At 39.6% G+C, this 25,340-nt stretch overlaps 1 protein-coding gene across 6 annotated transcripts in view; it reads left to right on the top strand.

Annotated features, from left to right (window-relative positions):
• The window catches only part of cobl (cordon-bleu WH2 repeat protein), a 53,441-nt gene extending 31,234 nt beyond the window's left edge, over positions 1–22,207 (top strand). For 4 of the 6 annotated variants that reach the window (XM_087848030.1, XM_087848035.1, XM_087848033.1 and 1 more), the window contains 9 exons: positions 5,624–6,200; positions 13,921–14,233; positions 15,304–15,419; positions 16,232–16,423; positions 16,514–18,087; positions 18,174–18,380; positions 18,504–18,620; positions 19,634–19,936; positions 20,423–22,207. In XM_087848030.1, the coding sequence (XP_087704156.1) occupies positions 5,624–6,200; positions 13,921–14,233; positions 15,304–15,419; positions 16,232–16,423; positions 16,514–18,087; positions 18,174–18,380; positions 18,504–18,620; positions 19,634–19,936; positions 20,423–20,506 (3,483 nt within the window). In that variant the 3' untranslated portion in view covers positions 20,507–22,207. The other 2 variants (XM_087848036.1, XM_087848031.1) reach the window with 2 other exon arrangements.
• The last annotated feature ends 3,133 nt before the right edge of the window (positions 22,208–25,340 follow it).

Raw genomic sequence — 25,340 nt, forward strand, 5'->3', positions numbered from 1 at the left:
TTTTATTTATATACAGCAATAAAAGGGACACTCTGGGATTGGTGTCACATTTCCAGATGAATGTAAAACAATTCTGTGCTATAGGAGAATTAGATGCTCTTTGATCAGTTAATGACTCCAGCATGGAGGGAAGTTACAGCTTTGTCTTTTTTATTTTCCAGCTCGACAGTCAACAATCTGTGTATGTCTTTACGAGAGACAGACTTAATTGAATTATGTTTTGGAACATCGAGCTCAGAGAAACACAACCTTGTATTTTTTTTTCCAGCAGTGATAGGCAATCTGTTATTGTGGTTTGGGATGAAAGCCGTGTCTGTGTTGCCTCGTGTGACAGAGAAATTGAGAGAAATTCTGAGCTCTCTGCTTCACTGCCCGTAAAAAGGAGATACATCTTGAATAAACACATTTTTTTGCTGTGTGTACACGAAGAGTTAGGACATTTGAAGTAGAGAGTAAGAGAGGTGATAAAGAGAAGTGAGAAACTTTGGTGAGAGGTTTGCAGAGACAGTCAAAATAAGGTAACATCAGTCTTATATGAGTATTAGATGTGTGTTTAAGTTGTACAGCATTAACAATGTATTAGCTGTGGGGTCATATTTCCAAAATGCAGTACAGCATGAAATCTATTTGGCATGTCCTTAGCACCACCCTCACCTTGCAGGAGGACTACACGACAGCTCAGAGGACAGAAATATTAAAAGAGCAGAAGTGAAAGCGTGGTCGTGTAAGCAGGCTGTCTATATATATTTAATTGTAATAAACATTTTTGGACTCCTGTCACCAAATGATAAAGTGAATTTAATTCGCAGTTCTGCTTGTAGTACTCAGCGGACCAGCTCCGTGTTAATGGCCCTGCAGTGCCCATAAATTTGGTTTTTGGCATGTATGCATGTACATACCCAGCAGTTTCTTGTTTGCTATTGGATATGTGTGGAGTTCCTGCATGGATTTTGTGTGTTTCTCTTCATTTCTCTCTCAAAAGACATGCAATATCTATTCAAGAACAGGCGAGCAAAACAAAGCAAAATAAAAGTAGGAAAATGTGTTTATTTGGTAAGATATCCTGTATGCTGTATGGCACCACTGTGTCACTCCACATGCTCTAAAGAAACCAAAAAAAAGTTGAGCAAAGAAGGAAAAGAAAAATGTTATACTAGTGCCAAAGTAAATACATCATCCAGTATACTATAGATCTGTCATTAACTTTCCTTTGGAGCTGTCAATTTTATTGACATGTGCTATGGCCAATATAAGCAGGTGTCTGGCTCTAGCAGGACAGTATACATTTTACAAACTTGTTCAGAAAGGCTTTGGCGTAGATGTCCAAAGCATGTAACAGAAAACTTGATTTAATCTCAGTCTAAACGTGTCTGACATTTGTACCATCGTCAGTAGTACATTTACATCATTTACAAGTGGAAAAAAAATGTGTATATGAAAAAGTAAAAAAAAAATAAATGCAAACACAGAATTAAACTCCTCGAACTTAGCTGACTACATTTTAATTTTATAGCCTTCAGCTATTACACTCTTTCCCTGTGTCCAGTTCCAAGTTTGTGTTCAAAGGGAAGGCTGTTAACTGTCCCCTCACCTCATCTGTTTAAGTTAAACGGCTGCCCTCTCTGAGCCTGCTTCTCTCACTGATTTGTTACTGTTACGTCTAAGATCAAATCATTTATCCTCTTTGAATGCAAACTGAAATAGAATCAATGGATTTCTTTCTAAAATAACATAAGGTCCTGTCCTGACATGAGTTGCAATTTTTCGCCATATAAATAAAATTAATTTAATTGAACTCTCGGCAGCGGAATCTTCAGTGATATGATTATACGGTTATTGTGGCTAAAGTATTGTAAGATGGCACAGTAAGCATTCTTTCAAACGCACTGACCCTGAAGGCTGTGTTAGTATTAGTTAGGGGCCAGGAATATGTGCCCCTGCCATGCGGCCTATGTATGACAAGATCTGTTTGCACTTTGTTGTCAAAACATCTTATGTATGAAACCAGGGTCTGTTCCAGGAAGCAGGCTTAACAAACTCTGAGCCTAAGCCCAAACTCTTGAGTTGATTAACCCTGAGATGGGAAACCTTTGGTCCTAAAACAGATCAGAACTACGCAGAGTTAGCACAGTCAGCTCTTGAGTTAATGCGTGAGTTAGTGTGTAATGGGAGAGAAAACATGGCCATAATTCAGCATGGTATCTGAGCTTACATTTTTATCTAGTACAACCGCAAATTAAAATGATTGCATCCCAGTTTTAATGGATCATAAAGCTAGAATATTGCAGTTTATTAGATTAGAGGTTTAAATCTATTTGTTCATCTGAAACCTGACAGGGACATACTACGGGTGACGGCAGCTAAATATAAAATATTGATCAAACTGATTAGACTGTTTACTTCTTCACCTGTGATTCAGTTACTTGGAATTATTATGTCATAGTTAAAAAGACTTGCGCTGTATGTTATATTAAAAATTGAGACTTCCAGCATTTAATCACTATGTTTTAAAGTATGTAAATTATTAACAGAATATTCTGCGACATTATCTATCTTGTCCTTACAGTGATGACAGAAATGTCATAAAAGAGCTCATGTTGAAGATATTTATTGGGTTTTCTGCTGATGTCTAACCTGGTTTCAAATAATGTGTGCTTTGATAGTAACTGTGAGTGAGGAAATAAGGAGTCACAGAGAAACCCAGAGTATGCATTATCTGGGCTAAAGAGGACAATGACCATCTGATTTGTTCCTATTGTTACTGTCTTGGATTAGTAGTTTTTCCCTGATTGATCACATGCCAGCTGGCTCAAAAACCTAAAACTGCAAAGACTAGCAGAGGGAGGTTGCATGATCTCCAGTGGTGTGCTTTTACCAAATAAAGTGTGCCTAGCTGACCTTGTCTTAAAAGGCATTAGACATAAGAAACACGACCGCAGCGTGTGGTTGTCAACATTGATACACACTCTTCCACATTTTAGTTCAGTACAGGAAAGTGAGCGATGACGAAGACAGTCCGGCTGCTTTGTTATCTCTCATTAACACATACATACACAATGACGTCATCCTTGCTGATGTGCTTAGACACACAAATACAGAGCAGCCCCCTCTCATGCATCCATTATATCCTTTTCACGTTCCACATTACTCTTGTTATGTTGGCCTGTCACAAAGGCCTTCACCCATCAAGAGTCCTTCAAAAACAACTGATGAATGGTCACGCTACCAGGATGATGCCTCCATGGGTGGCCCTATCTGATCAACATGCTCTGACATGGGGCCCTTTGCCTTCCAAACCACGGAGTGGAAAATTTAATTGACACAGCAGACTGTCCGCGTATCACCTTCTGTGCTTCATTCTGTAAATGTCCATTCCCCTTAAAAACTACTCACATATCACATATGTTTTTTGTTTGTTTTTTAAAAATAAAAACGCGTAAAGTCAGGGCAATGTGGTGATTAATTATTTGGATCAAACATGTGACAAGATTATTTATTTTATTTTCCACTTGCTTTCTAAGTTTAGATACATACAAACTGACCCAATGTACAGCATTCAGTTTAAATGCACTTCTGAGACAAAATCATTGCAGAGAATAAGAAACCTGTTTTCTTTCTTTGTTTTGTTGTGGTCTTGCTAATAACTTTACTGTAGAACAAACAAAATTCTGCTTTCCACTTTAATATACCTCAAAATTTATCTGGCTGCCTGTGATAATAAAAAACGTTTAATGTATAGCCTGAGTAAAATATGTATATATATTTAATGAATTTTAATTTAAATGGAAATAGTTAGTATTGCTAATATTTGCATATATTATTATTTTTAATTATTATACTGTGTACTGCAAATGATGTGGATGAACTTACTACCTTTTGTCAATTATATTTGACATTGTTTTTGCCAACCCTGTGGTATATAATGAAAAAGCTTGAATATACTGAAACACTGTCTGTGATAAATCTGAAAAACAGCCAGCACTGAGAATACAAATAGTCTGATTGAAAACGGAGAATCACTAAACAGCACACACATAGTTTATAGATAATAAGAGTGCAAAGTCTGCTGAACTTAATGTATAGTGTGACCTTGAGTGCAGTATATTACAGAGTTCTGGGCTTCAGTCTCTAACAATCTTAAGTACATGCTGCGTTCCCAGTCATGGCGCCAATAAGCTCATGAGAGCAACACACACTTAACCATGCAGCCTGTAACAACCCCCTAATCTCTACAACAGCTCAGCCTGAGGTATGAGATATACTGTTCCTTTAATGTGTGTGTGCACTTTGGTGCATATGTAAGTGTATGTCTGTGTGCATGCTCGTGCTCGTACAGTTGCACAGAAAAGTGTTGGGCATATGCTTGTGTATTGAGGCCACTGCTCTTTTCCCTTTGTACCAGGCCTGACTCTTAATTCTGCAGCCAGCACATACAGGCACGCACACACACTTAGAAAAATACACATCAATCTTCTGGGGCAGTCAGTCATCCATTGCAGCTTCAACTATTGTCCACTTGCACTGGTATGCCTGCATTCATGTATATTTGAATGCTAAAGAGGGAGAGAAATGGGAGATCAAAAAAGAGACAGCTAATCAGCTGAAAAACATTTGGAGGTCCATAGAATGCCATGCAGTGAGTTCATTGAGTTCACATGTTTGAACCCAGCATGCCTGCAAAAATGCAAGATGGCCTTATCGCTCTTTTGTCCTGTTGTATGATGCAAAGCTCCATACAGCTCTAGGCATGTTCTCTGTTGCGTTTCAGAATGAAGGAAAAGCTGAAAGCATAAGCGGTGATCGCCAGTCGAAAGTAGGTTATCGATACTGCTGAAGACTGCCCAGAGCACTTTTAAATTGATTCTTTGAAACCGTATCATAGAAAGTGAGATTAACTTGAAAAAAAGCATATGAAAGGTCTCATCTGCTCATTGAACAAAACTGAGTTTCCACATAGTTTCTTATTGATTCATTGGTTTGTCCCATCGCTCTGTTTTAATTTTATTTTCTCTCCTTCCTGCTCTGTCCTTCTTTCCTGTTTGTTTCTTCTTTAAAACATCCTCTCGATCCAGTTACAATTTATTATTCAGTTTTCAGCTCCAGCTTCTGTCATTGTGAAAAACACAAAACAATATTTCAGTCATGAACATCCACTGATGTTTCTGTTAAAGCACTGACCTGAAAATCACAATCTGACTTTCATGTCTCCTTTGGAAGTCATCACTGGCTTGGCAGTAAGTAAATCAGCAGTATAACAGCATTGCATTTGAATAATTATTGATTTACCAGTTGAATAACTAAGAAATACCATTGTGAAGTACACATATTGTACTCGTAATATGCCACTGCATCATATCGATATATGTATTTACGCCGGGTCCTATATGTCTTGTTGGAGAATAATTTAAAAGGAATGTTGGCACTTTGATGGATTTAAAAACCTGTACGCCTGCCAGAACTCTACTTGATTTAATTAGTCTGTTGGAAACTCTACTTGAGGCTTGGCAGACTGAATTTACAGGCTAATTTATGGTTAAACCACACACAGACACACACATATGCACAAGGTGCTCATGTAAATTAACTTTGTACTGTCTGCCTCCTTTTCCTTCAATTTTATCAGATGAGCCAGCAGAGGAAAAGAAAGGCTCCAGCTCCTCCTCCCACTCCAACATCCATCACGCAAGGCTCTGATGACACTTCAGCCTCTCCGGCTCCCACTCCTGACAGTCAAGCTCCTGATAAACCTATGCCGGCATCCCGCATCAAGGTGGCACATTCGACCACAGCCTCAGCTGCCACTGTGATAAAACTAACAGAAAAAACAGCCTCGCACAAAATAGCAGTAGATCCTGTGTCCAATGCCATGCCAACCTCCAGCTCCCCAACCCCGAGCAGCAGCACTACTGACAGCCTTGCCGTGCAGGATTCCAGCTCTGAACTAAGCCAGGGTCTTGATGATTCAGATGCTGACCTAGAGCAGGCTGAATCCCATTACAGTACCAGTAGCACAACAAGTGGGCCCGTGCGGGTCCAACCTGCTGCGAAAAACTCCAGTGGCCGAGTGGAAGATTCAGTCAGCAGCGCGGCCGGCAAAATAGCTCAAGACAGGACGTCAGAGAATAACTCCATGTCGGAGACTGAGTCCGCCCTGAACCTGAAGCTGGATGAAGCTGAGAACAATAGGCACAGCGGAATGGGTAAATATCTATAAAATGGCCTTACAGCAAGCGTACAACACAGCAGCAAACATTTAAAGACTTCCCTTCATACATTCACACACTAAAGCAACAAAAGTTACACAGAAAAGATTGTTTAGCAGCAGGTAAAAAAAATAAGATAATTATATTTATAATGACATAGAAGGCATACAAGGGAAACTTTGAGATCTACCTATTCTCAGACACAACTACTGCATATATATGCTTTGTATTCATATCTCCGTCTGTCTTAAAAAAGGAGCATATCATGATTCCACTGGCAGAAAAAGTGAGCTTTGCAATTGTTCGTTGAACTCTTGACAGTGACTGTAAACACACTTTCTATATGCTGAAGAAGTGAGAGGTGAGTCAGAAGTTGCCTGTAGAGATTTCTACGTGTTAGAAGTGACTGAATATCTGCTCGAGAGAGCTCAGCTGTCACACTGCAGCAACATCTGAAAGTGTCACGAATGACATGAATAAACCTGCTGAAAGAAAGTGTGTGTGTGTGTGTGTGTGTGTGTGTGTGTGTGTGTGTGTGTGTGTGTGTGTGTGCGCATGCGTGCGTGCGTGCGTGCATGTCATGGCTGAAGGACAGGAACTCGTGGAGCTGGTTTTCATCATCACCCATGAGACAATACAGTCCTTGTTTCTCCCTTAAACTTATCAGCCTCTTACAGTACATTCTTCTATCTGTCTTTTTTTCACCCCCCTCCCTTTTTTTGTTACACTCATTTTTTTATATTCCTCTCTTTCTTTCTCTCTATCTCTCTTATGCCTGCACCCACTCAAACCTTTAAAGCTGGCAGATACAAAGGCAGACAGATCCATCACAGATTTAAGCAGGATCTACTTGAACTTTAGCTGGCCTCATATTGATCTTTATATAACCCAAATCTTTCTCCATAGCAAAGCGAGATTGCGGCAGAGGGTTGTCGTGTCTGACAGGGGCATAGATGAGAGAGCTGTAGACCTCAAAAGGGATGAGAAAGGTGAGAGTATCAGAATGAAGTTGAGAGAGTGGAGCATGGGAAGGTTTTGACAGAGGTTTTGACAGAGGTTTTGACAGAGGGTGGCAGGCAGAGGCAGGGGGACTAGAGGAGTTTAAGGAGAAGAGGGTGATGGACAGGCGGATGAAAGCAAGAGAAAGGATGAAGTATGAGGAGGTTAGTGCATTAGACAGTTCAGAAGACGCAGCACGAAGGTCATTAATAAATTTATAGACCTAGCTACTTTCTTTTTCTCTATCCTGACGCTCTGCTGACAGTGCACCACCTTCTCGCCTCCCTTTTGCTTCGACTTTTGCTGTTTTCAGTCTTTCTTCTGTATCTTCAAACTATATAAGAAACTATTCGCTGAGTTAAGATGTGTGTTTGTGTATTTGTGCTGAAATGGTTATACTCCAAAAACTACATTCCTTCAAGTAGTCCCTTTTCCCCTTTTAAACTTTTCACCCACAGTGACTGTTAAAAAATGTTTTCTGCCTGACAACTGAACTGGTTATACATGAACAAGTACAAACTTGTGTGAATAACTTACAATATATGTTAGGTAAACAGCATCACCCTACACATGAAGTATAGAGTGGTTCACTCATGCCTGAAAATGCAGAGATTTGCCATTTGAAGGGTTTTAATTACTCTGTTTTTCATTATTCCTTAATTTATGTATGCTTTTTTTGAGCCTGTCATTTAAAAAAGAATGTGTATATGTGTGTGAGTGTGCGCTCCAGTGGTTGTCAAGGTTATAACTGGGTAGTTTATCATCCCAGCCCTGCCTGTTATTTCGGTACCATCCAACTGTCAACAGCAGAGTTAACAGAAAAAATAGAAAGTTGACTAATCGCAAGCTTTATAAGTAAATTTAGGCAGCTGGATTTCAGCACAGCTTTTCCCCATTATTGTGCTTTTGTTCCTATTATTTTTTCAGATGCTTCGTATGTATCATTTGCAGTCGACTCCTCACTTTCTTTCTTACTGTTTCCTTACTGCTTAAAAGCTGTTTGTGCTCAGTAATGATCCTGTAAACAGTTCGATAAAGCTTTGCATTTGTCTTTTCTGGACATCTAGTTTCAAAGGTGTTTACTCATAGCTATAACAAGTAAAACTGCAGTCTTAACTAACATATGTTAAAATGTTTTCATTTCTTATGTCATAACAGCTCTGCTTCCTAGAGATGTTATATAGCTTGTTTATATTTTTAATTATTGATGCATCTCATTGTAAATTACCACAGATGCAATACTAGAGGACCTTGTAGTGCTTTAAGGGCCAAAAACTTTGTGGGAGTGCTATGACAGACCACAGTGCTTTGATTTCCACATCACTGTAGGTTTTTGATGCCTTTTACAGTTGGGAGGTTCATTCAAAGGAAGAAGCACAAAGCAAGTATTTGATTGAGAGTGGACTTTGGACTTGACCAGGTCGAATCTGTAAATAAGTTTTGATATTATTGGGACTTCCAGGTTAAATAAAGGTCAGCAAAATAAATGAATAAAAAGCTACCTCTTTCCTATAACTCAGTGATAGACATAACCTGTGGCTAGTGAGCCTCTAATGGCAAAAATAGGGATTTAGAAAATATAATAATTGGCAATTTAGAACAACAGCAGAAAAAAAATCTGAATTCTAGTTACCAGATTCATAAATAATCTTTATGACATAGAGTCTCACCAAACCTTCTGGTTTACATCGTCTAGCCCTCCGACCCCAGCAGCAAGAGGTCTCTTCAGTGAAGTATGTGAAAATCCCCTATATGTAAATGGAGTCAATAAAATATGTATAAAAACTATTTATTGTATCATTAAAAGTTGAGGGGCTCCTCAAACACCCCCCTCCTCCTTCAAAACCCACCCCTGGTTCACATGCCCATGATCTACACTGAAAAAAAGGGATTGGCCAGCTCTTGGATTTACGTAAGCATCTTGTGTGTATTTAACACAATTGCCTCATGCTTTAAAGTTAAGTGTAACTATATAGTGTAGAAATGACATAATATGCAGAGAGGGTAGATTAAATTGTTCATATCATGTTCAAGTGAAGTAAGTCAATAATATAGCAATGTTAAATCCCGTGACACTGCACGGGATTTCAGTCTCACACTCTTTGGATCGTGGTTTCAGGAAGGCATCCATCTCAGTCAAGTCGAGCAGCCACCTCTACTTTTTTTGGTATACCAAAAAAAGTAAATTGGGTGGTTGTTACATTAAAAAGGTCTACCTTGTAATTTGAACACAATAATTTCATGTTTCTATGAACGTAATTAAATCATGTAGGATTTGCATGGAATTCAAAAACTTAATTTGTTCTTGTTGAGATGACATGATACAATCTAGTAAGAGTGGTTAGTTGCTGAACTCATGAAATTCAACAAGATCGCACAAGATTTCAAACTGCAGGAAGATCAGTGGAGTTATAAGAGGCAGAGAACTACACACACACCACATGCATGCTATTGCTATTTATTGTGGATTAACCTGTCGAGGACAAAAACAAAAAAATTCTGCATCAAATACAGGAAATCATAGCTTTCCTGTATTTCCTAGATTGTTGGCATGGTGGTTAGCGCTGTTGCTTCACAGTAAGAAGGTCCTGGGTTCAAATCCACATTCTGGCTAGTTTGCAGTCGCTTCTCTCTGGGTATTCTGGTTTCCTCCCACAGTTAAAAGTCATGCAGTTATTAGAGTTAGGGTTAACTGGTGATTCTAAATTACCCGTGAATGTAAGTGCACGTGGTTGTTTGTTTCTATGTGATAGACTGGTGAGCTGTCCAGGGTGCACCCTGCCTCGTAACCTATCACTTCAGGGTTATTTCCCAGCCCTCCTGCAACCCGGAGGATGGTAGTCATTGTAAATCCATTCAATTTTTATGGTAACCAGACTGTAGACTTTGTTGAACATTATGTAATATGAAGACAACATGTAGTATTTAAGTGACCAAGTAGTATTGGGGTAAAAGTTATTGAATAGTGTTGAAATAAAATGACAAAATTGTGAAGGATTAAAATATTCCAAGAGCTCAACTTACTTCATCTGAACATGTTTCAATCGTGTTTTATGAACACAAAATGCACAGGTTTATTGAATATGAAAAAGTTGTGTTGATTTAACTCAGTTGTTTAAGTTTCTGCCAAAGCAAAACATTTGTGTGCAACAAATGTCCACTATTGAATCAAGTAAATCCCACATGGCCTTTTTTTCAGTGTACCATTGTGCACTTGCCCAAATAAAATATGGACGTCATGGGTCCATATTTTATGGATTGTCATGAGAACTTAAAGGGCTAAAGAAGCAACTGTTTCCACAAATAAATGTAGTTTTCTTTACAACTTCCAGTTCAATTAGAAGTTTCAGTATAACTTGTTAAGTCACTTTCCCCACTTTTGAAGTATGACCATCAGTGCTTGCCCTGCCCGCATGCTGTTTTTCCTTTAGGAAACACTCATCGTCTGGTGGCACCCAAACCTCTCCGTTCTCCCATGCAGGAGCCATCACAGCACGTATCGCCCTCTACTCCTCCCTCGACACCCCCTCCCCCTGAGCCTACAGAGAGCAACTCTCTGCAGAATCTCACGGAGGTGGAGGAAGCTCCCCAGTGTAGGTTCCACATGGACTGCCCTCCCCCTAACCTCGATTCTTGTTTTCTCTTGTCTTTCCTAAAAGCTGCCGATCAGGTTTTCCAGCTCTTAATTCGTTTTCACCCAGTCACAGTTTGTATCTGGCTTAACTGCCAAACCTTGATGTTTGTGTTTCTATGGCAATCCTGAACTCTGTCCTTTCATGTTTTCCATCTCTTCTTCAGTGACCTGGGCAGCAGAGTTGTTAAGTGATGCTGGGTCCAAATGAGGTCAGGGGGCTTCATATATATATAAACGTCAATCTCTAAGCTTTGATATTTTCCCTGGGTCCAAAGGGTCAGGTCTAAGGTCAACAGCAATCTTCTTGAGTACCTTTCATGTTGCATTTAAACAGGATGTGGGAGTAAATTAGATGTATAATTGACGAGAATGTTGAGTGACACTGAACTGTTTTTAATGCCACCTTCTGTCCCTGTAGGTGCTCCCTATATGTTTTGGTCTTTCTTTTAAGGCTCCTTACCTTACCAAATACAAATTTAATGATCTACTCATCTCAAATCTCATCTGTTCTCTTCTTTCCTCCCCCACCCCTCCCCCTCCTTTGTAGTGTACTGCTGCGGGCCTGTGCGTCTTCGTTCCAAACACTCCTGAAGTCTCTCTCTCCCTCTCTCTCTCTGGCTCGATCCTTCCTTCACTCCGACAGTCCTTTTTCATCAGCTCCCTTTGGTTCTCCATGGCCTCGCTTATTTCTGCTGGACTTTTCTTTGATAATCACCATCCTCCTCTCATCCCTTTGATGTCTACTTCTGTTCTCTGCTGTCTTGTATTTGGTGTTACAGTCTCACGTTTGAGTACCATTTCATTTGTATAACTTGCCTTTACAGAATCCATTCTTGCTGCATATAACCTTGTGACAAAAGTGAAAGCAAGTTGGAAAAAGTTTTGCTCTTTAAAGAAAAAGTTTTTTTTTTTGTACTATTTGTATTGTTTTTATCCTTTTTACAAATGTTTGTACATATTCTGCATGGTTTTTACTTCACATTGATCCACTGGTTGTCAGCGTTGAGAGTTGAGTTAAAAGTGGACACAGAATGTGGTCAGAAGGCAGCGGTGCTAGGTCATGTGATTTCAGCCAATATTTCGGTGATGTGATAGCTGCAGATCGATTGCAGGACAGTGTACGTCGCTCTGTCTTTGCCTGATATTGTGGCTTGGTTTAGAAACATAAAACCCGAACGCGTGCTGACTTTAGCAAAAGTATGGAAAGAGTGATGTATCGATGACATGTTACTTTTAGGTGGTAATGGCTCTTAAATTTCATAAAGACAAGCATATGAAATACAAGACCTCTCTCCAAAGAAAGCTTTTAACAGTCTACTTCAAAATTAACAAGACACTGTGAACTGGAGGCAGCTTGTGGCTCAGTTAATGCTTCACAGTTTGTTTTTGAACGATTGCATTAACTGTAGAATTAGGAATTTTATTTAGGATGAAAAACCACAAGAAATCTGAGCTTTAAAAAGACTGTTTCATAGAAAGAACTTGTGTACAGTTACGAGCGGTGTAATAGAAAACATCCTGCATGCTAAAGTACAGTTTTTTGTGTTATCTTTGTTTTTATTAAGCAATTCTCTATTGTATGAATGCAACATTTGTGGTATTGAAGTGTATTATGCGGTGAAGACGATTTTACTTTTTTGAGATGAGGACAGTTTTAGACAGCAATGTACAGGCCTGAACTGATTACATTTTAATTGTACGGTAATTTAATTTTCTTTCTGATGACATTTTTAGAACTCTGACTCTTCCAAGCCTTTGAAATATGGTGCATATGCGTAGCCTATTTCAGGGGATGTATAATTTAAAGTAATTTTTGAACCTGCAAAGGATTGATCATCGATTTCTTTTTTTTCTTTTTCCTTTTTTGGGGTGATTGAAAAAAAGAATATGTTTACAAGAAATAGTTGATTAAACTTTTCAAGACTGCCCCAAGATTCCAGGACACTGATTTAGCACTGTGCATGGATTGAAGTGGCGTGTCACAGTATTAACAGCTTGGGAATGGAGACACCCTTAGTTTAGCTCTAACAGACAAATTTGCCCAAGGTCATGTTGAGTTGGAAGTTTGTCTGTTTGTGTGTGTGTGCTTGTCTGCAAGCGTATACATATGCAAGCATAAATCTGTGTGTGCATATGTGCACTTGTCTTTGCACGTCTCTGTGGATGTGTGCCAATTGCGGCTGTTGCCAGCATGACTAAGCTGTTGCTGGGAAGGAGCTGGGGGGACAGCCCTGTGAGTCATCACCACATCTCCTGGAACGGACTGTTCTCTCCACACCAGTAGGAGCAGACCCAAAACTGACAGTCCTAGTACACAGCAACACACATTTACGTACATGCACGCATAAGCAGAAATATTGCAGTGCAGTGCATGACCAAATGCATGCACAATCTTATTGACAACTTGTATTACAAACAGAGTCATTCATTGTTAAATTCATTTAAAAAAAGTTCACTGCTAAATAGCCAGCGCTGTGCTTGCTGATCTAATAAAAAGCAAACACGTGGTACATTGATTTTTATTCTTCTGGCCTTGAGTTCAGTGAGATCAGTGATGGAGTAAATAACTTCCCCAAACCCACATGACTGACCAGAGCATGAGTGTACTAAAAAATGAGAGGGTATAAGCAATGCTAGGTTTCCCTTAAATCTAAAACTGTACAGTGAAAATCTAATCAACAGAGTTTGAATACAGTAAATCCACCCACACATCATTAAAGATGGTTTATCAAGCCACAAGTGGTGGTTCTTCACTCTTGTTTTTAACATATTTGGCTTGTGTTTTTTGGCTTGGGTGGATGTGTATCTGTGTGTGTGGGTGTGTGTTTGATGTCAGAATGAAATCTTGAAACTAAACTAAATACTTACCCAGTTTTTTTCCCTCTATGTTTACCGTTGTTCTTGTTTTTGTTCCTCTCACTTAGAAGGTTTTTAGCCATCATTATTCTTCTAAGTTTTGTTGATCAGAGAAACAATAATGCACTTCCTAATTAAAACACTTGTGGCCTTGCTGTTCTGTAATCTAATATTTCTTGACTGCGATAACAGTCAGCCCCAATGCTAAGATTTTCTGTTCTCTTCCAGCTTGGCTCCATTCTGTTCAGAACTCTGCAGTCAGTGACCAGAAACCAGAAACGGAAGCACCTCTGGCCGAGACTCTGTCTTTGGGCAGCAGCAGTGCCGGCAGCAGCCTGCATGACCAGGGTTACGCTGCCTCTGAAGGTATGGCAGAGGGCGAGGACTCGGGCATGATCAGTTCTCCCTCCGACACCCAACCCACTTCCCCCGATGGGAGTGTGTCTCTGGATGGACGTAGTGGGTGGAAACCGGCGGGGCCAGTGCGAGATAGTTCCAGTGAGAGCGATGAGGGATGTGCCACGTGGGGATCAGTACACAGGTAGAAAAGGGAACCAAGAAAGTGGGTTGGGCAGTTTAAATGAGACTCACAACAAAATTATTTCTCATATTTGCATATAAAGAATTTGACTAAAGTTATATTCAAGATGGTGGGACTAATTAAGAAATCTGCATTTACTTCATTTATCGACCTGACTTCTTTCCCATACTTATTAATCTTATTGTCAATATCAGCTCATCTTCTCTAATCCACTGAGCTGTCCATTTAAGCTAGCCTAACTGCTATTACAACAAACTGTCACAGTTTTATCCAACTTGAGTTTGACAAAGCTGATATTTGTTATTGAGCCAGCAGTAAAAATCAAGACCAGTTCCTACCATATTATATTTGAGTCAGCTTTGCATTCTGGGCTTTTATAGTTATGGTTTTAGGCCCTTAATCAAAGGTCTGTGAAAAATCAATGCTGTTCCAGATCCCTTTTCACATTTTAAGTTGTTTTGAAAAGCATACGCTCATTTACCCAGACCAGGGATCTTGGATTGATGCCCCTACTCAGAGAAATTTTATGAATCCAGGTTCTGGCCTGATGTTGCCAGCTCTTCATTATTCCAGGAAACCACTATAACCCAGTTTTCTCAGAATTATTGAGGAAAAGAGGACCCGTCCAAGTCTCTTAGAAGATAAATTCTATTTGGGTTGGCCTTCTTGATGCAATTTGTTATGGCTAATATGCCACTAACCCATGAGAATTCTCTGTTGAACCACTGAAGAGAGTGCAGGAAGTTTGAACTGTGGTAATAATATCTTAACAGCTGCGTGTTTCAAAGCCAGCAGACTCCAGTGAAAATAAAATTTGACTTTAAACACTTAAAGCCTACACATATTTTTCTTTCCTCTACTTCTGAACTGCCTTTACCCTTTTGATTTCTTAGGCAGATTACTTAAGCAAAGGGTGCTGAATATAACAGCATCACTAAAGTAATGGGTTTTACTATATAGTCTTTTCAGTAGTGACTTTTTTTTATAAACGCTAAGGGTCTCTGCATGATTATATTTACATGTGTATGTAATATACATGATGATGACTTCTTTTTATGTACCCTTCTCAGGCACAAAGACATCAGCCCTCAGTCGCAGTCAGTGATTTTGAAAAACAGCTTTGAAGATCCAAAGCTCGCAGCCGAGCTCCATCAGACTTTGGCTGATTTTGAAGCAGACCTTGCAGGTAAAAGGGGCAAAAATATAAGCTACACTGAATAGAAATGTCTTCACTGAGATGTATACATCCAGCACTGAAATTGAAAAACAATTCCTAAAGGGTTTAACCTGTCACGGCTGGCGGGGTGAGCCGTGTGGTGTGGAGGAAACGGAGGACCCAAAATGCAGACAGCCGATATGATGATATGAGTGAGGGTTTAATTTACAGTGTACAAATAACAGAACTGAGGGCAGGACAGAACATAAACCTAAACTGGGTGAGCTAAATAACAAACCGGATCATACAAATGGGGTGGGAGGCAGAGAGACACAGACGAGGAACGGACACCATGAAACACAGACGAGCCGACAACGAACACAGACCGACACCCACTATAAATACACACACCAGGTAATCAGGAAATGGCACACAGGAGGGGACACAGCTGGAACTAATGGACATAACGAGACACAACCCTACAAAGTAAAACAGGAAACACACAGACTGTTTTACATAACAACACGAGGACATGAACAGAGCACTGAGGGAGACGCAGGTAGGGAAGATAAACACAACCAAACACCAACAACCAATACAAGATCAGAAATAAACTAGAAAGTGATAATCATCAACTGAAAGCGCTGGGTCACCGACCCAGGACCATGACATAACCTGTTGATCATCATAACACTACTGTAGCTGTAGCTGGATCAACTGAAGTAATCCTGTAAATGTTCTACACAACATAAAACACAACACTTTACGATACTCCACATGAAGCGACTTTTCCACACTAAGTAGATTACCTATTAAGACCTGGATCTGTCACTCTTTTGCAGACCATGAAGATGTAGTCTCAGCAAAAGAGGTTCCTTATACCATGTCTAGTGACAGTAATGAGGTTCCAGTGTCTGTAGTGGACTTGGATGTGCCAGTTACTGCGATAGATGAAGTACTGGAGGACTATGATCATAATATTATTGAACATGAGGTGAAGTCATTTACCAGGAAGGAGTCAGCTGGCACCAAAGGTAGGAAAAACAACCAGTGCATCAGATTTAAAATGGTTTGCTTTTCTGTATTATGTTGACTACAATTTTTCTTCCCTTATCTTATCACAGAACATGGCTTTTGTCACAAGTCCAGAATGGAGCCCGAGAACAAAAACAACAATGCTTATACAGAAGCAGTCAATAATAAAAGAAACCATACAAATACTAAGGGCTTGTCTCAATCTGAGCAGCACACTAAACCAGCGGAGAGCAAGTCTGTGAGTGACAGAAAAGAAAAAAAGATAAAGGAGAAAAAAATTAAAGAGATGAATCTCGTCGATAGCAACAGCGTGAAAGGAGATAAGCAAATATCGGCTGTTAAATCTAATGATGACGTGCACGAAAACATGAAGAGCGCTGAGATACTGCCTGACCCTGTGAGATATAATGCTGAGTCTTGTGAGAAGAAGAAACTTGATTTTCCACCAGCAAGTCAGAAACCAGTATCTACGGAAAAAGATGAACAGACGCATAGGGTTTTCCCTACTTCACATAATAAAATTACTCGCAACGCCACATCACGATTTGGTATGAAAACCTTCACTGTGATCCCTCCCAAGCCCTCTGTTATAAACACTGCTAAAGAACAGTCAGGTGTTCGATTTACCATTGGTGCCATTAAGATCGACGATCAGGGAAACATGGTGAAAGAGGGTATCTCCAGGAATAATGTCAGTAGGTCTTCAGAGTCACAGATCAATTCTGATGAGGGTTCTCCTCTTCTTGGGAAGGCCAAAGCTTTTTGGAGCTCAAATGAAAGACAAGATACTCCAGTGAACCCCAGCAAAGATAAAGCTGAGGAGAGCAAAAATAAACTGAAAAGTGCTTCTACATCAGTCACAGAAACTACCCTGAAGACCAGTAACACAGAGTACCTGAAATCAACACAGAGTACAGTTTCTAAACCTCCAGAGAGAATCCAACCTAAAGAGGTGGTGAAAGAAGAAACTAAAGAACCTATAAGGAATGTCAAAGTTTCAGACAAAGGCTGTGTTGAAGTGGGGAGCAAAAGTTCAGTACCCAAAAATGTTCAGCCCCCAGCTGACAAACCTACCATTCCTCCTTCAATACTTCCAGACTTGTCCTTCCTCAGACCGCCCAGGCGAACCTCAAGCCAATATGTAGCGTCTGCCATCGCTAAACACCCCCCAAAGACCTTAGTGAAACCCAGCTATGTCCCTAACAGCCCTGAATGCTCTGCTTCCCTGAAGACACCGACTACTGACCTCCAGAAATCAGGTCGATCGATGCAAGTTAATCCACTACAATCTTCCCTGTCGTCTTTGTTAGAGAATAAGGAGAATAGCTCTAATTCTGCAGTCAGGTATCCTGGTCCTCAAAGATCTACAAGCTACCCAGAGTATATGTCAGATCAACAGAAAGATTTTAGAGAAGCAAACAGGGGTGGATTTGAAAATGGTGTTGTAGCCACCAAAAGAAGTTCTGATATGTTGGAAACCAAACCAGCCAAGAATAATCACGCTGAGTTGAGTGAATCCACCAACATAAAAGTAACTGCCAATAACCAAGATAATGTCAAACATAGTCAGCTTGGAGGTCCGAGCCCAGCAAAAAGCAATGCCCTAAACTCATATATCAAACCACCAACAGCCCCAAAGACCATATCTCAAGGACAGACAAACGTAAGTAAAACCTGGATTATACTGTTAATATTACAACATACGAATCTTGAAAATATACTATGAGTAATTGCTTTTATAATTCACAGAACTCAGAGGAGACAGCTTCAAAATCTCAACTGCCTGAAACAGTGTCAGACAGCAGTGTGACCCCAGGATCTCCAGCTGTGACGGTGTTTGGGCCAATTAAAAAGTTTAGACCAGTGATCCATAAATCTGTTGAGAAAGAGACGTCTCTGCACAGCAGTCTGATGGAGGCAATCCAGACAGGTGGAGGCAAAGACAGGTTGAAGAAAGTGAGCTCAAGATAAAATGATTTGTAGGATAGCATTTTGCCCATCTATCTGGTTTCATATGTTCATCTAAACAAGCTAGGTAATAATGTTGGCTGATTTTCTCCTTTTTTATTGCCTTGTTAGATAACAACTTCTGGCCCCAGCTCCTTAAAGAAAGAGCCTTATGTTGAAGAGGAGAATGAGAGGTCTGCTCTTTTGGCTGCCATTAGAGCCCAGAATAACACCAGCAGGCTGAAGAAGGTAAAATATTATCCTAACAGCTAAGAAGTATCATTGATCTCTATATGCTGATATCCAGGGTGGAAGTAAGAGGGATGTGATCTAAAACATAAAAGTATGAGTTATTATTTTAACATTTATGCATTTACCTGCATGTATAAAAAAAACACTTCCTTATAAATATCTAAAATGCTGTTCTTTTTAGCATGCAGTTACAATGCTTCTCAGCCCCATAGATCACCATTTGAATGCAGATTAAAATGTATACAGTATACAGTTATTTAATATCCGCAGAGCATAACTCCTAATATTATCTATACCCTGTGATTTCTGAGTGCCATTTGCAGGTCAAATATCCTGTATGTACTTAATAAACATCAGCATGTTTGAACGGTTGTTGTGAGCATGTTGCTATGCCAAATGTAATACATAGCAAAGCTGATAATATCATTTTATGGTGTACGCATATGGTTTTACACAGTACGAGCATGTGTACCCGTTAAGAGCTTAAATTAGAATGTAAATGCTAAACACTTTGTCTTGTGTTATTAGTTCATTAGCAGCCTACACTGCAATGCAGGTTATGCTAGCACATGTGTCTATTTTCATCCATCCTTATGGAAAGCGTTCTGTGGTTTGCTCACATTTGCGTACCCGAGTGGAATGAAAGAGGCAGAAAATGTGCTACTGCTGCTGAAACATCTGTGGCTCTATTCTGGAGGTTCCCTGCCAGATCTGGAATCTCTGGAATGCTGTATGACTTAGTCGGAAAACAAAACTGTTGTACTTCTTTGAAAAGGAGGGTAAACAGACTGAATATGTATATTAAATGGAGTTATAAAATAAGTAATGAGTGCTCATATAAATTTGAATGTCTCTAACAAGAAAATAGAAAAGGCTTTGTTTGGAGACTATTTTTCTAGCTATGCATCAGGTGTATCAGGAGTGTGTGTCAGAGACTCATATGGGAGCAGCTGTCATTCCATATGGTTACATGTCTACAGTTACCATTGTCTCACCGCTCTGTGTGACAGGTCAAATCTGCAGCTGCCCATGAGCTTGAGAAAATCAGAAAGTTGGCATCTGAAGAAGAGAGAAGCAGTCCAAGCTCTCCATCTTCCCCCGAGAATTTGACCTGCACCTCTCCTCTCTTTACACACCCACCACCTCCACCACCACCGACGATTGCACCGCCACCTCCTGCCCCTGTCTTGCCCCAGGGTAAAACTAGCTCTGTGCCACATTCGAATGCGAACGCCCCCACAAACCCTGCTCTAGCCAGGGAGGCTATGCTGGAGGCGATTCGCTCTGGATCTGCGGCTGAGAGGCTCAAAAAGGTAAAACTATTAAAAATATATAGAGAAGTTTACAACTCTGAACAACCTTTGTTTGCTTTATATTAGCAGCAGTTTCATGAAAAACATCTTTGGTCTGGTTTCACACAGCTTGCCTCGCTGGAAGACATCACCGGCACTACAAAGTCTCCTGCGGTCTAGTAGCCAGGAAACTGGAAATGAGTTGCAGATTGTAACACGTACAAAGATAAATCTGACAGCCATACTGTACTGCTCCATGAGTATTTTCGAGAGGATAAAGTTCAATTTTAGGTCAGCAGCTATGGAAAAATAAGACTTCTGAAACTTTTGAATTGTTATTTTTGCCCTGTTTTTACCAGAAAGGAACAATAGTAGCGACTGAATAGCATCAAGAGGGCGAAAAATCAAAGAACTCCAGATCACATGTTGTTTTGTTGCCTCAAACTGTTGCTCCTGTCATTATCACAGTGGAGAAATAAAATGACATGTTCAATTTCTTTCATCTAGGTCACAGTTCCCAAGAAGACGGTTCAAGTGAACGGCAAACTGGGAACGATCCAAGCGAGCTCCTCAACAATCCCTGAGCAGTAAGAGGGGGAGCCGGCATCACCACAACAAGAAATAATAGATTAAATGTAGTCTTAGTTTCTGTGTTTTGCCATACTGCTTTTACAGCAGGTGTTTGGGGAAAAACAGTTTGAGTTGCATTTTCAATGAATGCTGTCTGATATATTTTTTTGCACTGCAGAAATTGTGAAAAATCAAGTAAAAATAAATAATTCAGAATAAGATTCACACCTCTTACTACTAACATTGGGCCTCATTCGTACATTGGTGTAGTTCTAAAAGGAACAGCAAAGCGGGGATGTAATTACTTATGAATGAGGAAGGATTTAAACATTTCTTCTAGCAAGAAGAACCTCACTGTGTTAGTAGCCAAACACCTGCAACATCTGTCTAACAAAGGGTGCGATAGGTGAAAGGTTTGCAGTTTATGTTCCGCTTTGACAAACAGTAGCTTGCTGGAAAATGTTCCTTTCCACCTTTGTAACATATTGCTGTTCGTAAATACATCCGCTGCCATCCACCCTTGAATTCACAAGGCGCAACTAGAGCATTGACATAAATCTGTGCCAATGACAGCAAAATGTAATAGTATATGAGACTTTCATATCATTTTGTGTTGTGATCATTTCCATTTGCCTTTACCACTGTAGGTTTCAAATGCCTTATATGCCTAATGCTAAGTCAGTGTTATGCACATATTGTTTGTTTAAAAAAATCGATGTGAGGTGCAATAAGTTTGATCAGATTCTGGACTACTTTCTATTTTATTGTAACAATTAACATTATTTAAAACATTTTTTTTGTATATTTAAGAAAACAGTAGGTCCGTGAGCAGTGCTTTAAGTGTATTATTTTATGGAGATCTCGTCCATAATGCCAACTTCCACAGTTCAGGACTCTAAGGAGTCATATTATAACAACTGGCTGGTGCCTGTTAGTGCACTGTGCTCCTGTTTAAGCTTCTAACCTTCATTTGTGCTGCTGTTAAAAATCTGTAGATGCTATGTTGTGATATTTCTGCCTCACGGTGGAAAACATGATAAGCATAGCCTTAACATTTGCTATAAATACATACTGTACATACTGTAGCTGAAATAGTTTTTTCTTCTTTTTTTTTGACATTTCAACATTTTGAAGCATTTTGATTTGAAGAACGGTTTCACAAAAAGCAAAGAGATTAGTGTATTAAATCGATAAGATAATCTAAAACCAGCTTTAGTAAAGCTTATGTCATAATTTAAGCGTTATTGCATTTCATTCTGCTCTGTAGGGGAGGTTTAATGGGTCATAGCTATGAGTGAGAGCCATTAAATAGTTTGTATTAGATACGATTAAAGTCCATGCTGGATCATCGTTAGAATGAAGAAAAGCTTACGCTCCATATTCAGGTAAAATGTTTGCTGCTGTGTATTTCGAGACATCTTTGAGTAAAGGGGGTTAACTAGTTTTATAGACACTAACTTTAATTTGTGTTTACTTCATGCATGATGCAAAATTCTATAACTTCAGAGGTAAACTTTAACTTAATTTTGGGAGGGAGCTACAAAATAAAAGCCTACAGAAGTGTATATCTTGTAAATCATTGCGGTAGATTTGCTTTATTCCACTGACTGAGTGAACGTTTTTATAAGCTATTGCTTTTTATGTTTAAAGTGCACATTGTTTTATGGAGAAGGTTAATTTTGTTTACCTTTTTTTTTTTGATTCAATAAATACATTTTGTAATCAAGCAAAAATTTACCTGCTACTGTCTTTTGTTTTGGTTATATAAATGAAAATATGTGCCCCACCTCTCAAATAGTAATTAGACAGATGTTAGGTTTAGCAGATGGCAGCATGAACCTTGCCCTGGAAAGCATCCCACCCCACCTCCCGATGTGTCTGTGCCATTCCCAGCACTGTGGTTCGCTGGAAGACTGTGGCTATCCTGCAGTCCTTATGAAACATATTGTAACCTCTCTGCCACGCCACAGATGAGCTACTATTCCGGGCAGCAGCTCATGGCCGTGACTCATCACTATGTGGTCACACAAAATTACTCTCAAAGAACTTGAACCTTTCCTGTATTCCTGAATCCTGAAACATTAGACTTTGTGCTGCTTCACTCCCCCCACCCCTCAGATGCAAATGAATGATGCAAACATCCAGATTTTATTGCAAATTGAACTAGAAATGCATATTTTGTGCACGCACATCCTGGTTCGCCACAAGTGTCGTGTAAAAGCTAGCAGGATTTGAACACTGAGGCTTTTTAAATGCCTTCTCTCAAGGTGTTCCCAGACAGACACGTTAATTGAAACTTTCATGGCGGAGAAATAAATATCAGAGTGCAGAAGGGTGAGCTCGGCCAAGAGAGAGAGCTGTAAATTCCTGCTGGGACCACAGACTCTTTAGTGGGTTCACATTCATGCTCGCTCTACAACCATTCTAATCCTCCTTACAAATATGTGAAAGGGTGTGTTTGAGTGGGTGGATGTCTGTGTGTCAGTGGGTGGGTTAATGCGGGTGATATTTTTGTTCTGAGCATGTACGTGTATTTGGGCTTGTGCCTTTGTTGCCGTTCCAAACCATTTTAACCAGCCTACCAACGTAAACAACCTCCAAATCAAGAATTACCAGAAGGTCACGCCACATAATCGAACAACAATATAGTCATTCAGGTTTGACTCTGGTTCTTGATTTTATTCCTCATTGCTGGGTTTGTGTTTGTTAACCATTACATATTAATGGTAACATGTAGGCCTGAGCCTGTTAAGGGTTAGATTTCTGACAGCCTCCATGTTCACTAATGGAAAAGGGATCACAGACAGCACAATAAGTTTAAAATAATAAAATAAATAGCTAATAAGTACTAACCATGGCCTAATGTCCCTCCATAGTGGCCCATCCATAATCATGTGAGAAACTTTAATAAACACTTCACTAATTGCCTGGATGTATATTACCCAGCTTTGTTAGTCTCGACTGGGTGACTTATGAGTGATGGACACGCTGACTATCAGCAGGGGTTGCGCTCTTTTTGTTTTCCAGTGTCGGCTAGTCTACTATGTATCTGATCAATCATTTAAACAAAAGGCCTGTGTGAAGCTGAATGTCTGATGACGTGAAATCAGCACAGTGTGTGTTTACTTTTTGCTCAAATGACAGACATAAAGCTAATGCTTTGTTGCATGCTTGTATGTCAGCGTGTGTAAGTGTGTGTGTGTGTGTGACTGGGTGGCTTCACAGCGTCTATTCTTTAAGTCCTGGCATATGCAAACAGCTCAGGACTGACGAGTTCTTGCAGTTCAGACTCTTATGGGGTTTTCCCATCACTTATGAAGCTATTCAAGTTTTATGTATGCATAAAAATGAACTGAACACTGGTTAATTCCTGGTGGAGACAGAAGGGATGTGGCACTCGTTTCAAGTTGTTCTCTTTGATGCATTACAGTCTGCCTAAAAAGTGTGTGTATGTTTTAAAGTAGTTTGCAACTCTGACGTTGCTTTCAATAACATAAACACGAGAAGCTCTTATGCAATATGGGGAAACTCAGAGGGGTGAAAACACACCAGTGCTGAGAGATAACTCAGAATGAGATCTGACCCTCAGTTGTGCAATTTACATACCTGCCAGCTACTTGTGTTTTTGTTTCAGATTGTGCTTGTCAGAGCACGGCTCTAATTAAAAGCGGAGTCCTTAGCTTTAGGCTGCAGGTGTATCACTTTAATAGCACTCTTTACATGCAGCCACCATGCTTCACTATTTCAGTCCTGAGAAGTAATTTTAGACTTTAATCTGTAGGCCTAACACTGACATGCTGTACTGCTTCTTTTATTTCATTTCTTTATGTTTTGCTTCTAAAAAGCTAGACTGGTATTCTTGTATTTTTAAGGGATTTAGAGCAATAGCTCAGGCTTCAGTTTCAGCTTTCTAAGGGTCTTTGACAGTTTTTCTTTGCTGCTTTTTAACTCAACTAATCTTTTTCAAAGGATTCTTTTTTGGTCAAGCCACTTAAAACTAACCAAGGAATCATTAAAGCATAAAAAGGCACTTAATTCAAGGAACGAACCAGTGTTGTATCTATATATAAGACAACTTAGCACATAATCAATTTTGAACTTTATCTTTAGGTATTTCTTCATATTTTTTAATTGAATCTACAGAAAATGCTAAATATATCACAGTTTGACAGGCATCAACAAGGTGATTCTAAGAGCTATTAGCAGAAAAATTGGTATATCACAGCATGGTGTGCAGTGTGTTCTGCAAGTGGAGGACAAAAGCACAAGCGGCCAAAAAAATATCTACAGCAGATGAACAGTATCTGAAAATCATGTCCTTTTTTAAAACAAACAAACAAACAAAACAAAACAAAACAAAAAAGCTTAAGCAAAGATCTGACACAGGCCCTACAGGTGATCCATTTACTCTTCACTGAAGCCTTATCAGTACTGGTCTCAGCAGAAGGGTGTCTGTCAAGAAGCAGAGAGAAAAGGCTGAGGTATGCCAAATCACACAAGAACAGGACTAAAAGTTCTTGTCATGGATTGGCCTCCCCAGAACCCAGATCTCAATATATCATGTGGAATCATCTACATGGAGAACAGACCAAAAGGCAGCCAACATCCAAAGAAGAGCTTTGAATATCCTTTAAGAAGCCCATACAGCTATTCATGAATGCTACTTAAAGAAATTACAGGAAAAAGAGAGATAGTTCAGGTTTGGTTAAAGAATAAAGGTGCTCATGTTAAATATTGACTTTCAGGCTCGTTGGAATTATAGAAACTCTGTTTTTGTCTTTTATTTTCATTCATTAAAGGGCACAAACGTTAGTTGAGTCCCGACACACAAGAAAACGAGCTACCCCGATAGCAT

The sequence above is a fragment of the Neolamprologus brichardi genome, chromosome 11, assembly GCF_056152115.1.
Source record: "Neolamprologus brichardi isolate AB-2024 chromosome 11, ASM5615211v1, whole genome shotgun sequence".
NCBI classification, from domain to species: domain Eukaryota; kingdom Metazoa; phylum Chordata; class Actinopteri; order Cichliformes; family Cichlidae; genus Neolamprologus; species Neolamprologus brichardi.